The sequence below is a fragment of the Typopeltis vanoorti genome, chromosome 24, assembly GCF_054136105.1.
Source record: "Typopeltis vanoorti isolate ZY-2024b chromosome 24, IOZ_Tvanoo_1.0, whole genome shotgun sequence".
NCBI classification, from domain to species: Eukaryota; Metazoa; Arthropoda; class Arachnida; order Uropygi; family Thelyphonidae; genus Typopeltis; species Typopeltis vanoorti.
The window spans coordinates 75,200,681-75,216,127 of NC_143572.1; the positions used below are offsets into that span (position 1 = coordinate 75,200,681).

General features: G+C 35.1%; 1 protein-coding gene across 1 annotated transcript in view; it reads left to right on the forward strand.

Moving 5' to 3' along the window:
- Positions 1–13,058, forward strand: part of LOC150093412 (uncharacterized) — a 76,286-nt gene extending 63,228 nt beyond the window's left edge. Inside the window, exons 3-4 of the mRNA XM_090413445.1 lie at positions 8,488–8,650; positions 12,789–13,058. Coding sequence (XP_090269571.1) covers positions 8,488–8,650; positions 12,789–12,867 — 242 coding nt within the window. The 3' untranslated portion in view covers positions 12,868–13,058. The remainder of the gene's footprint in view (positions 1–8,487; positions 8,651–12,788) is intronic.
- Positions 13,059–15,447: the final 2,389 nt, after the last annotated feature.

A 15,447-nucleotide genomic window follows, 5' to 3' on the forward strand; every position in this document is an offset into this window, starting at 1 on the left:
ACTCTTTCATTTGTTTTTACTAAACATCTACTATTACTCAGCATTTCCTTTTTTCATTTTGAACAACTTTCTTCAAATTTTACCTTCTGGCAATTTCACTCACTGTTGCTACCTCTCATTCTGCTACATCCTTCTTCCATTTCCTTATTCTGACTTCCTTTTGCTTCCCTATCACTTACTTTCGTTTCTTCATTCTTGTGTTCTTTCACTCTCTCAGTCCCACTAACTTTTCTTCCATTTCTTTCATTTACGCTTTCATTCCTTCAGTCTGTTTCACATTTGCTGATAACTCTTAGTCTAACAAAATGTCATGCTTTCTTCAAATCGATACTGTCTCTCGTGTCCTGTTCAGTCTCTTCGCAAACACATCTTTCACATTTTGCCATGCATATATGAGGGTGGTCTGAAAAGTTCTTGGCCTAACAATGAAAAAACAAATTTATAATTTCAAAATTATTTTTCTTTTTCAACACAATCTCCCTTAAGACTAATACATTTATTCCAGCGATGCTCCAGCACCATTATCCCATCCCTGTAGTGGTTCTCAGTATGATCTGCAAAATGCCTCTCTACAGCTGAAATCAGTTTCAGCTGTAGAGAGGATTCCTCTTGATTCAAAGAAAAACGCTGACCAACGAGGAAGACTTTTAGTTTTGGGAAGAGATAGAAGTCAGAGGGAGCCAAATCTGGGGAATTTTTTGCCTAGTCTTGTTCTCCAGTTATTGTTTTACCCAGTGGCAGACTGGCCAGGGTGTCAGCTAGCTGGGAATCCCAGCCTGGGATCGTGACGTGCAGCCAGAGTCAACTTTGTATCGAGCTATTGCATGCATTGCAGAGTTTAATAGATTCAGCCACAACAAAGTTGAAGGAACAGACAAGAACATTTGATAACATTTACAGCAAGGCATTGGAATTTGAAAATAAATGTAATGACAAGATTTCACAGTTGAATATGGATGAAAATCAAACATTGGAAATTGACTCTTTGGAAACAGCACTGCTAGTTAAGCGGAAGAAGAAAAGAATGGCAGAGGAGTTTATAGATGATGAAGGAAATTCCTCAGCTTCTCTAGCTGATTTTCGAGTAAATGTGTTTAACCTAATATTGGACCACATTGTCCAGTCACTAGATTCACACTTTGTACAGCACAAAAAGTTGTATAAAGATTTATCCTCTTGGACCCAGCAAAGTTTAAATCTATTTCAGAGAAGGGCCTTGAAAATGAAGCATTGGAAGATATTATTAAGCTGTCTCCACAAATCAGCAAAGATCAAGTGATATTGGAATTATTCATATTTGTAGATTTAGGGACTCAAAAACACACGTGTTGAACAGATTATTTTATTAATTACAAATAAAATAAAACTTGACGTTTAGACCTCTATATCGAGGTCATCATCGGAAGAATACAACTGTATGCAGAACCAAGCTACATGCTCATGCTTTCTATACCAGTAAACTAAATCTACGTAGTTAATAAATCTTTTTTCTAGTCTGACCTCTAGTGATAGAAAAGAAAAACAAATGGAAAAAAATAAAATAAATAAATAATAATAATAATAATAATAATATATATATATATATATATATATATATATATATAAAAAAATAAATAAAATAAAAAAAAAATTAAAAAATATATATATATATATATATTATAAATAGATAAATGCAACTACAATAAACTGTTAGAGTCCTCCTGTATTAATATTCTGGATAGTTACAAAATGATTTCTTTCAGTTGCTATTGAATGTTCTAAACACTTCACCAAGTCACCAGGTTGTCTTCTTGTAGTGGGAATTTTTCTAATGCTAGTTTAGGATGTTATATAGGTTGTAGATGGGTCCTCCACATTCTTGAAATGGTGAGGCCATCATTTTTGTTGAGATTTGGCTTGTGTTTGAGCATTTCACAAGACTCTTTAAGTTTTCTCTCAAACCAGGTTTTGGTGCGGTGTAGGGACTTGGTATTTTTCCAGTCAATTCTATGGTATGTTTGGAGTGCATGGTCAGAAAGGCCTGTTTTACTGAAGTGGAGGTATTTAATGTGTCGTTTGTGTTCGTCTTGTCTGATTGGGATAGTTCGCCCTGTTTCCCCTATGTATGGTATGTTACATGTGCAGTGTATTTTGTATATCCCTGGGTGTGCTAGGTGTGGAAGAGGATCTTTAGAGGAACTGAGTAGGTGTCTTAGCTTATTTGGGGGTTTAAAGGTGGTTTTAATGTTGTATTTGCGAAGTGTTCTGTCTATTTTTTCAGAAATGCCTCTAACATAAGGAATGGCAGTAGCATTCTTGAAATCTTTTTTGTTCTTACTGGTGTCTTTATGGAGGATCTTGTGAATAGTTTTTTTATTGTATCCATTTTTGCTAAATGTTTGGTTGATGATTTTGTATTCTTGGTTCAGAGCCTGTTCATTTGAACAGATAGTTAGGGCTCTGTGTTTAAGGGTGCTTACGACACCTAATTTTTGTGTTGGGTGGTGGTAAGAATTTTTGTGTATGTATTGGCCTGTGTGTGTAGGTTTGCGGTAAACTGAGAAGGAGAGACAGCCAGAGGGAAGACGTGTGACAATTGTGTCTAGGAAAGGAAGAGAGTCGTTTTTTTCCATTTCGATGGTGAATTGGATACGTTTGTGTTGTTTTTGTAATTAATAAAATAATCTGTTCAACACGTGTGTTTTTGAGTCCCTAAATCTACAAATATGAGTGCTGTTCACCGTGTAACCCTAAAAGAAAGAATTATCATAATCCATGGAGATGTGACCCACAAGCAGTGCAGCCTCTACGGTAAGCTGAAGATACGTGTTTCCTTATTAACGAATCGACTAGCCTTTTTGAAACGATGTAGAGACAGCAACATAATTCCAAACTGCATTAAACTAAAGAAGAAGTTTAAATCAACCAAAGCGCTCCGTATTTATGCCCGGTTGGAAAAAGCCTTATTACGAGAACAAATCCACGAGGCACGTAAAAATCTAGCATCCACACAAACCAAAGTTCTGCAACTTAAATTTGAATTATCTGACTACGTTATTCCAGAAATTTGGGAGATTCTAGATAGGATCACCGACGACTCGGCCAAGCACTCACTACTGAAAAATAAAGAATAACTAATAATGAAATTTCAAGCCCTACAACAACAGAAAAGCACAAGATCATCAAGACGCCATTACGAAAGGAGCAACCAATCGCCCGCAAACAATGTTAGGAGCCACCAACCACCATCAGATCAATGCTCAGTTATCAACCTATCAAACCACGTTCTCACCGAAGGTGAACTCTCGCTGCTAAAGAAAGGTTTGAACTACGGCATTGCTCCGAGGTCAGTGAACAAACTTGATATCGTGTATCATATCGAGAGAGGTTTACGATCCCTCCCCACCATTCTGGCTGATAAAATACGAATGGAAACATCGTGTATACTAAATTCTAACAAAAAACTAAACACCAACATAAACAAAACCGAAAATCTAGCCCTTAAATCCTTAAAAATTAACCAGAATATTATAATAACGAAAGCCGATAAAGGCAATTCCACCGTCCTGTTAGACCGTACGACATACATAGAAAAAATGAACCAGTTAATATCGGACCATAACACCTACCAAAAGGTTAACTACAACCCCACAAAACGTAACAAAAAGAAAACAACTGAATTAATCAAATCCGTCCACACATGGCCCGAAGAAACGACAAAAAAATTAATACCTCAGTATGCCCGTGCGCCCAGAATTTATGGCCTGCAAAAAATACACAAATCTGGCACACCACTTCGCCCAATCGTTGAAGGAATTGACAGCCCAAATTATCACTTAGCAAAAAAATTAGCTGCCACACTCAAGGAATTGGTAGGTCAGTCCCCTTCCTACATAAAAAAATACACAACATTTCATCAGTAAAATCAAAAACATTACACTCACCGACCAAGATTTATTAGTCAGCTTTGACATAACTTCCCTTTTCACCAATGTCCCAATCAATGACACAATCTTGCTCCTACAGAACATATTCCCACATGACATCACGGCCCTTTTTGCCCACGTACTCCGCTCCGGATATTTCGTATGGCAAAACAATTTTTACCTTCAAAAAGAAGGTACAGCCATGGGCTCACCACTTTCTCCCCCAATAGCTAACTTTTATATGGAAGACTTTGAGCAACGGGCTCTAGAGACAGCATGTCTAAAGCCCAAAATCTGGCTCAGATACGTCGACGATATTTTCGCCATTTGGCCCCACGGCTGCGAAGCTCTAAATACATTCCTTAGCCACCTAAAACAAACAACACAAACGTATCCAATTCACCATTGAAATGGAAAAAAACGACTCTCTTCCTTTCCTAGACACAATTGTCACATGTCTTCCCTCTGGCTGTCTCTCCTTCTCAGTTTACCGCAAACCTACACACACAGGCCAATACATACACAAAAATTCTTACCACCACCCAACACAAAAATTAGGTGTCGTAAGCACCCTTAAACACAGAGCCCTAACTATCTGTTCAAATGAACAGGCTCTGAACCAAGAATACAAAATCATCAACCAAACATTTATCAAAAATGGATACAATAAAAAAACTATTCACAAGATCCTCCATAAAGACACCAGTAAGAACAAAAAAGATTTCAAGAATGCTATTGCCATTCCTTATGTTAGAGGCATTTCTGAAAAAATAGACAGAACACTTCGCAAATACATTAAAACCACCTTTAAACCCCCAAATAAGCTAAGACACCTACTCAGTTCCTCTAAAGATCCTCTTCCACACCTAGCACACCCAGGGATATACAAAATACACTGCACATGTAACATACCATACATAGGGGAAACAGGGCGAACTATCCCAATCAGACAAGACGAACACAAACGACACATTAAATACCTCCACTTCGGTAAAACAGGCCTTTCTGACCATGCACTCCAAACATACCATAGAATTGACTGGAAAAATACCAAGTCCCTACACCGCACCAAAACCTGGTTTGAGAGAAAATTTAAAGAGTCTTGTGAAATGCTCAAACACAAGCCAAATCTCAACAAAAATGATGGCCTCACCATTTCAAGAATGTGGAGGACCCATCTACAACCTATATAACATCCTAAACTAGCATTAGAAAAATTCCCACTACAAGAAGACAACCTGGTGACTTGGTGAAGTGTTTAGAACATTCAATAGCAACTGAAAGAAATCATTTTGTAACTATCCAGAATATTAATACAGGAGGACTCTAACAGTTTATTGTAGTTGCATTTATCTATTTATAATATATATATATATATTTTTTTATTTTATTTTTATTTTTTATTTTATTTATTTATTTTTTATATATATTATTATTATTATTATTTATTTATTTTTATTTTTTTTTTTTTCCATTTGTTTTTCTTTTCTATCACTAGAGGTCAGGCTGGAAAAAAGATTTATTAACTACGTAGATTTAGTTTACTGGTATAGAAAGCATGAGCATGTAGCTTGGTTCTGCATACAGTTGTATTCTTCTGATGATGACCTCGATATAGAGGTCTAAACGTCAAGTTTTATTTTATTTGTAATTAATAAAATAATCTGTTCAACACGTGTGTTTTTGAGTCCCTAAATCTACAAATATGAGTGCTGTTTACCGTGTAACCCTAAAAAAAAAAAAAAAAAAAAAAAAAAAAATATTGGAATTATTATTATTATTCATGACACCTCCAAGGAGTCCGAAGACTCATCGCAGGAGGACACCTACTATGAAACTGTCTCCACTACTACACCGAACTTCTACTACCAATCATCTCCATCTACTGCCCACCACCACAACTAGTATTTTGTTTTCTTTTGCTTCAAACTTTGATGTATTAAAGCTATTGCTTCACGATGGTGAGAATATGGATTCCAGTTGCAGCAAGTGTAAAATTTGTAGCACTTGCCCATCGTGTGCACTAAAAATTCTGGCATCCAACAGACTTCATGACAAGGCATATGATAACCTTTATGAACTTTATAAAGTCAACCACACACTATCAATTACTCAAGTCCAGTGTGAGAGGACATTTTCAAAGCTAAAGTTCATAAAGACAATGCTAAGAAATTCACTGTTTAAGGAGAACTTAGAATCATACATGTTGCTATCCATTGAAAACGAATTGTTAGATGAATTGGATGCAGAAGCAATTATTGACAGATTCTCACAATCTAGTGAATTCAAACGATTACTTTTAATATAGTGGACTGCATGAAATATGCTTTTGAACTACCTGTTAATGTGTAAAACATTCAGTACAAACAGACTATTTAAAAATATCCACATTTATTTAAAATTTAAAAAAAAATTAATATGTACAATATATGTATACTGTAATTACTGAAAAATATACATTTATTTTGCCAAAATTTCAGTTGTACCTTTTTTCCATTATGTATATTTTGAAACTTTTATTTATTTCTTATAAAAATTAAATTATAGCCTTATAGTTGTGGGTGAGCCCCATTTGTCTCCTGGGAACCGATATTTTTAGATCCAGTCTGCCTCTGGTTTTACCCTTTTCAAGATAATAAACAAAATGCCTTTAGCATCCCAAAACACCGATGCCATGACCTTTCCTGCTGATGGAACTGACTTTGTTTTCTTTGGCACTGAACAAACACCCATCTTGTGCAAAGCTTTATCATTTGCAATTCTTCATGCAAAATATATCCTACACGTTCTTTTGAAATGCCTATAGTCTCAGCAATTTCACGCACTTGATCAATGATTTCTTGTGTTGTTACACTTTTTTGACATCCTTCATGTGGATCATCTTCAAGGCTGGTATGGCCATGTTTAAACTCGGCAGCCCCTTGTTTAATTGTCAAAAACGAAGGAGAAGAGTGCCCATAAACCTTTATGAACTTCGAATGAATTTCTTTTGGCGTTAAACCTTCTTTTACAAAGAATTTTATAACTGCACAATACTCAATTTTATCCATTTCAAGGGATACAGACAACACTTTTGCTTCAGACAACTGTATAAAACAAACTGCTTGATAGAATGAATGACTTGCAATTTCACATGGATGCTTATGACAGATGTACCAACTTAGAAAAAAAAAATTTGCCGATAGTGTTGCCATCTATGGTAGAGGCCAAGAACTTTTCAGACCACCCTCGTATGTTGCACTCAGGACATTGAACTATTTTTGATAAGTCTGTTATTAATAGCATTTGATGTTCGCACTGCACGGTGTGTGGTAAACCTTTTGTGTACCACTGCTATGTTCCGTTCAAGGCAAATTCAGGAATTCAATAAAAAAAATTAATAATAATAAAAAAAAAGGCCATTAACAAATTCACAGCTATAACAAAGCCAACAATCATGCAGGTACACTAAGCTATCAAAAATAAACAATATTATATTAAAATGCAAGCAATGTTGCCACTTATTACACAAAATAGCACTTATCTTTTCTGGAGCTCTTTACCAATGACACATACTTGGGACTCTCTAGATTAAATTAGATGTAACTTGTATAACATCCTGATGAGTGCCTCCAAGGATAACAGCAGCCATCAGTATAAGCCAGTTGGATGTTGTTCCCATTCATTTCTATAATTCTTTATTTAGGTCTGTAATGACTTTTTCCAATACCTTTTGTGGATTGAACAGGGTTCATGAGAGCATCTGCTTTGCAGAGTCCAGATCTTATTTTAAAACTTGATGAGTGTTCCTGGAGGAAACATGCCTCGCAAAGGGTGTAGGAGTTACAAAGTTTTATTGTATTTATATACTTTTGTGGTTTTCTGAAAAGTATCATTTCATCTCATAGTGTTTCGATGTGTGCTGTCCTATGCTTGTTTAAAGTCCACAAATACTGTAGTTCTTTATCAAATTTGTGTTTTTCTAATATTTGTCAGAGCCTGAAAACATGATCATTTGTTGACTTCCCTTGCAGAAGCCACACTTATATTCTCCTATGATGTTTGAAGCACTCATACATTAATTAATCTTTTTTCAGATTAGTGTAGACTGTCTTGTAGCAGCTGTCTGAAGGAGAGATTCCTTTTTTAAAAATATGACACAGTATGGCTGTACTCCAATCAGCTGGGATTTCTTCTTTTTGCTATATCAGCAAATAGAAGATAAGACAATAGAAGACAAAAAGATAAACAGATAATTTCTTGTGAAAGCATATTTTGCTAGCTCATATTGAAGGAGTATAGGGAGAAATGTGATGAGCAAGGACATTCTTTATATTTTTCATTGTTCCTTCCACAGCATATTGCAAGCTAGATTTGTTTTCTCTCATGGAATGTAAAAATGCAAAATATTGAGTACTGGAACAAATTTATTACAGTGGAACTTTTATGTTGTTTTATGATGTGCCTTCCAAATGTTAGGGCTTCCATATATCGCAACAAGATGGAGTCTCAGTGTTTTTCATAAATTTTGTATTACTTGAAATATTATTAATATCGAGTGTACAACATTATTTCTAATGCCAATATTTTTATGCATTTTTAGTAGGACAAGTGAAAGAAGCACTGCAAATGAGGGATGAAGAATTTCTCGAAAAATACAAATGCAACAAACCATTAAAGTATGATACAAATATTGTGTTTTATGCATTTGGACCTATCAAAAGTAGAGCAGCTCTTGAATTTGCACATAAGTTAGGTTATACAAAGTAAGTTCTGCATTTGTGTTAGTTAACTTTCTCATATGTAATTAGTTTATGGCATAGCATTATGTGTATGCATGAAAATTAGTTTAAACATTTTCTGATTTGTACCTGTTGGGGTGAAGTACATGAAAAGGTAAAAATGCAATAGAAATAGTGGAAAAATAGAAGTTGCTAACTTCTATTATTTTTCAAGAAATAACAATGGATACTAAAATATTAATTATAAAACTTTAATTAATACTTTCCTATATTTCGGCAATGATATGTGCATGCAGGCACTAATACTGGGCAAATGAGACTGAAGAAAGGCAAATAAAGTTGAGCCTAGAGTCCTAAATGGCACCCCTTAGCGGACTGAATTGGGTAGGGTTAGAAATAAAACGCATAACAAAGAGTGAAGGCCACAGATATAAAGAGTTCTGAGAAAATAGAGGAGTGAACGAATAGCATCAATCCATGGCCTTTCAGATGCTCGATAATGTGCCATACCAGTTTGCCAGGTGTCCTTTTGTATGCTTTTCTGGAGGCTTAAACTTTCTGATGATTGGTCACTTTAGACACACCATCTATCCATCTCATTGACAGTCTACCTCTTCCTCTTTTTCCAGGAAATTTACCTTTTATTACTGTTTTGAGATGTTCTCATTCCATTCTTTTACCTTAGGATCATGAAGGGGAGGGGATTGCAGTTACAGCATTTAATATTTTTTAGGGATTGTAGCCATTGGCTAAGAAAGTATTGGGGACATAGTCAAGTTCAGTAGTTAAGGCACTGTTATCAGAACAGATTAATTTTGTCCTGTTATATAGGGTTTTTATAATTGCTTATTGTTGGGAGGGCAGATGGTGTGACCTACACATACAGGTAGATACCAGCAGCCAACCCCCTCCCCTCCCAATAATATGAGATTATATGGGTGCTAGAAATCAATAGAACTTTAAGACTCCTTAAGGATATTGATGGAAGAAAGTTGAATACTTTGGACACATTGAAGTTGTGTATGTGTGTGTGTGTGGGGGGATGCGGTGGCCATGCTACTGGCACCCATCTACCAAACTGATCTACCTGGAAAATGGGTGTTGTAGTACATCTATCAGGTAATGAGGATGCTCTCTCTCTCTCTTGCTCAACATCATCTAATTGTGGTATTAGTTACCCTTGTAGCATGTCCAGATACATACCACCAGTAATGGTAAACTCAAAAAAAAAGAAGGGTCTATACACTTTCTTCTTGCTTATGGTGCAAAAACGTTAGTCTTTGGGGTGCTGCAAACATGTTCTACAATGGTATGTGGATTTTCGCTTCCCCAAATTCTGCAGTTATGAGATTTTACGTGCCCACTTACATGGAAAGTGCACTTGTCACTGAAAGTAGTCATGCCCAAAAAAAAAAGTCCTCATTTTGTTGTATGTATCCTACTGATCATTTCTGTACAGAAATCCTGGCATATCTTCTGTCTTTCTTCAAATGTTGTATGAAGATAAATTTGTAGGGCTTTAAATGTAGGTGCTGTCGTAAAACGCCACACGGCCATATGTAGAATTCCAATTTGACGAGACGCCCATCTGGTTAACTTTTCAGGGCTTTTGTGGAAACTTTCCTGAACTTATTCCACATCAGCAGCATGCAGCCTTCCTGTTGACTGTGGATGATGCACAGAACAGCCTTCTAGTATTGTCATTTGGTAATAAAGTTGCATGACCAAAAATTGATGTGTTTCACTACATTGACACTTGCTTATTCTCTGTTCTGCAAAGTTGTATACATCCTTTTTAAACACCTATATCTTTTTGTTCTCTTGAATTTCTGTTTTTTATTATGATGGCTTTTTTATTATTATTATTATTATGGCTGTATTAATATTTTTTGTTTAGTTGTTTTACTAATTCTAATTCCTTTGTTGTTATGCTTTGCACATTCCATGTGGCTACTTTTAAAATGTCTGAGATGTAAAGATTTTTTACTTGGTAAGGTAGCCAGCCTTATACAAAACCTTGGGGGATCAGGGTATCTCTCTTTGTATGACCCATCTCGACCTGTCCAGCTAGGAAGGCCCTACCAGTAACTTAGCTACTGCTGACATAGTTCTGGAGGTCATTGGTGTGTGCAAGCCTCCTTACTGTGTCCAGGTGGATGTAAAAGAAATAAATTAAAAAAATATAAAATTAATAAAAAACTCATCTCGTCTTCCTTTTTACCCTCTTTTACCTTGAGGTATCGAGGGTTTATTGATCATCGGACCTCAAACCGTTCACAGGATAAGGTTGTCAGCCCTATGCCCTGGTGTATCCTATGTCCATAGTTTTGAATTCTCAAGGCCGGTTTGCTTGCTTTGCAGGATGAAAAACTCCAATATAAACTGGGGAAAATACCCTACTGTCCACGCCCAAGACTGGCTAACTTGGCTATGGCTGAGGAAGATCCTTCAGCTCCTCAAGTCACTGATGGGAATCGAACCTAGGACACTCCTTCCCCAGGCATGTGGATGCGAAGTGCACAGCTGAGGAAGAAGAGAAGTATAATGAACTATTGTCACTAAAGCTAGATAGGATTTGAGATCAGTGAAAGAAGATCATTTATATATAATTGGAGGAAGACAGGTGAAAGAACAGATCCTTGAAACATTCCTGCACTGCTAGGAAATTGTAACAGATGCTTTGCTACATGACATCCAGCAGAAACAGCCATCTTGGACATCTTTCTTGTCAGTAGAAAACACACAATACCTAGACCTGTTGCCACAATATTTGCTCCATACACTTCTTCCAGCTGGCAATGAATTTCTTGTCAGTGTAGGACTGGTAACATATTGAAATAAGAAAAAAATAGCCAGAAATGTGAAAATATACAATCTGCACTGCTTTCAAGTCCTTCTGGAAAGCAGTATAGAGAGACTGGCTGCCTTTATCTTTTCCCCTAAGTAATAGATAGGTGCAACCTTCCACTCTGACATCAGTTCCTCTCTACTTATCAGTCTTCTTGATATGTGTGTTGTTCCTTGTTTGTATAAGTTGAGCTACTAGTGAGCAGATTGGAAGGTCAGTTGACATTTACTTGGAGGAACATAAAAGGCATCTGTAGTCATGGCTATAGACAATCAGGACACATTAGACACCATGCACAGAATCATTTAAGGAAGAAAATGCTGTTGATGGAACACCACAGCAAATTCATATGTGAGAAGTATTTATTAGAATCTGCAGCTGCCCTTGAAAACCAACCAAATTTAAATAAGTATGAATGTGTTAAACTTCTTGAAGTATGGAACACAAATCTAGGCACCCTAGGTTATAATTTAGGCTTCCTATTAGTACTCATAGAGGGTGTCATAGCTGTTAGTTTTTGATTTTTGTGTTGCTGTGTGTTTGTTGCAGTTTATATTGTACTCCCTGATGATGTTTCTATTTCATTAAACATCAAAGTGAGTTTTATACCAGCATCTCTACCTAAAGACAATTTTTGTAACTGTTAACTTTTTTTTTACTACATATCTTTATCAAAGAGAACATAATATAGTGCCATCACATTATGCTATACATACACTCACACATACATACTAAATGTGTTAGAGAAAATAAATATAAAAAATGGATAATTAAAACACGCAGTATGAGGAGAGAAGGAAATAGCATACTATGCTGTGTGCACACAATAGAAGGGTAATTTTTATAACTAGTATGAAATTATTAGTTAGAATATATACTGTATTAAATTAAGGGGATAAAAATCCCTTATTATTTTACAGCAGTATGCGAAACTCTGAGATCGAAAACTACGATCTCAGAGTTTTTTTCTAACTTTTTTTCGATCTCAGAGTTTCACATACTGGCTGTAAAATAATAAAGGATTTTTATCCCCTTAATTTAATTAACTTTGCCAGAAAAAATAGCCGTTTGACTTTTTATCTTAGTTATAATATATACTGTATATAGATTAATTATTTATTTAGATTGATAGAATGAGGCATTGAAATTCACCTCACAGTATGACTTATGGATATTCTTTTTTCATTTTATTATTGTGCACTTTTCTTGTCTTCTCTTATCTTTGTCATATTTTGAAGTTAAAATTTAATCTATGGAAATAACATGTGTCCTATTTACAAATAACTTTTTTTCTCCCTCTCCATTCAAATGCAGGGCACGTCACTACAGCAAAGGGTGGGAAGAATATTCTGCTAGAACAGGCCTGCAGAAGAAGTCTGGAAAGTCTGCTTGATGTCTTATCATTCCTGAAGTTTCATTCATCATTGCACTCAAAACAGCAAGAGACAAACTTCTAAATTTTAGAAATGTTTACTTTTTTCTACATTTGATTTGTGTACAATAAAGGATTAGCTTTACATGTTATGTGGGAAAGCTATACATTCCATACCAGACCAGAATAAAATGAGATTTTCTGGAGTTAAATATAGTTTATTGTTGATAACAGTTCACTTGCAATGTTTTTATTGCTAACGTTACTTCTTTGTATAAATGTATAAACCCTATACATATTATACATATGCATTTAATTATACATATAAACATACAAACATATAGACAAATGATTATACATATAAACATATATAAAGATTTTGAAAGTTTATTTTTCAAATAAAATTTTAAAATATTGAAAATTTTAAAATTAAAACAATGCATTTAGAAATATTAGAATCTTGGCGTAGCCACTGGGAGTTGAATAAAAAGCCATTATTGCAAAGGATGATACTGAAGAAATGTAGAATGCCACTTACAAATTACATAAGATAAGAAAAATTCTCTGGAATAACATCAGAAGAATTCAGGATTAGATTCCATCAATGGAAAAGATATGGAGAATTAAAGAGAATAACATGTTCACATAATTGGTGTCACTGAGACCAAGAAGACCCAAACATTAGGCACATGGATCAAGGAAAAGAGAGAGAGAGTAGAGATGTGGACAAATTTCAAAATAGACAGTGAACTTATGCCTGTGGTCACGTGAGGTCTAGTACAATAATTTTTGAGTCACTAGAGAAGGTAGCTGATATAAAGAAAGAAAAATAGTTCTTGGAAATCTGAACAGTTCCAGACGTCATATTTTTGGCAAAATTAAGAGCATGAAAATAGCAAGTACCCATTAGATTTCTGTTCATTATGAATTAATCATCACTAATATCATGATGCAACAATAAAATGTATGTTAACTTCCTCTGGAGAGAATACTGTTGATTGTTACTGTTAATAGTAATATCTTCTTCAAATTCCTCCAAGCTAGAAGATTATAAATAAGAAGTGATCACTTTGTGTTGAGCAGGGAAAAAATGAGTATCCCATTGAAATAACTTTTCTAAACTTTTTTTTTTTTTTTAATGTCAGGTAATTCTTAGATGTGAGTGCTAGATTCAAATATACAAATGTTATCGGGGTAAAGCGGTTTTGAAAACACAAATAAGGTTGTGGGACTAAGTAGCAAAATATGAAGTTAGAGTTCTATGAAAAAATAGAAAAGACTCCATTGTAGTCATGGGGAAAAAAAAAAGAATATTTAAACCTAATAGCATGAGAATATAGAGAAAAGTGAAAACTAGTTCAGCTACTTTCCCAAGCATTACTTGGGAAAGTAGGTGGACAAGTCATAGGGAGATTTTGGAAAGAATTTGAGAAGTATGAAGAAAATTATAAAGTAATGGCTGTTCTCATTCTATTATATGGTTCAAATGTCTGTATAGACTGTTAGAACGAAATATCAAAGTAAAGCATATCCAGAAATAAGTTTTATGTTTAAAAAAAAAAAAAAAACAGTTAAAAGGTGTACAAAATTAGATCATATAAAATATGAAAAGGAATATAGAGAGAGAAATGGAAAGAACATTTATATAAGATAAGGCAACAGTTATCAAAAGCAGTGGGTAAAAGAGCAGGGCAACCAATGAACCTGGAACAGGCAATGCCTGATCCTCAATGAGAAGAAAGTCATGTTATCGGAGGCTAAAGGTGGGGAAAGGAATCAAAGATCACAAAGGTTGATATACACATCCTTTCTTTTAGGCTTACACGGTGATCCGAATACATTTTGGAAAATTATGGAGACAACTACCGTGTTTGAGTAAAACTGTAGTTTAATATAAACCAAAATCCACATTCGACGTTTTGACCTTTATATCAAGGTCATCTTTTGGAGCATATATACTATATACAGAGAAACAAGCTGCACTATAGGCTACATGGTTAGTTCAAGTTACTGACCAACCATTACAACAATTATTGGCCTGACCTCTGATGAAAAAAAGAATTAATACATCAACGCTAGAGTCCTATTATTAATATTATCTATTGGTTATAAAATTGCATTGGGAGCAACAACAAGTCGAGTATACATATAAACCCTATACATATTATACACATGCATTTAATTATACATATAAACATACAAACATATAGACAAATGATTATAATATAAACATATATAAAGATTTTGAAAGTTTATTTTTCACTTGGTTAGACCATAATAAATTTAGTTTAATCCTTTATCCAAGTGTGAGCAAACAAAGTTTGCGCCTGAAAATATCTTCAGGACTGGGGTAAGGTAGTACAACACCGGGCAACTCGTAGCAAAGGTGGACCAAGCTAACATCACTCCTATCTCAGTATCTCCCATAATGCAAAACACATCTCCTTGCGGATATGTATAATGTTATGCATTAAGGGAAGGGCCACTACTCAGACCGTTTTTGACCATTGTATAGGTGAAGCGGACGCTAAAAATAAGACGATCCCGAAAGATCGCCCAACTCAGCATCGTTCCACTCAGTGACAGGCTGACCCCATCATC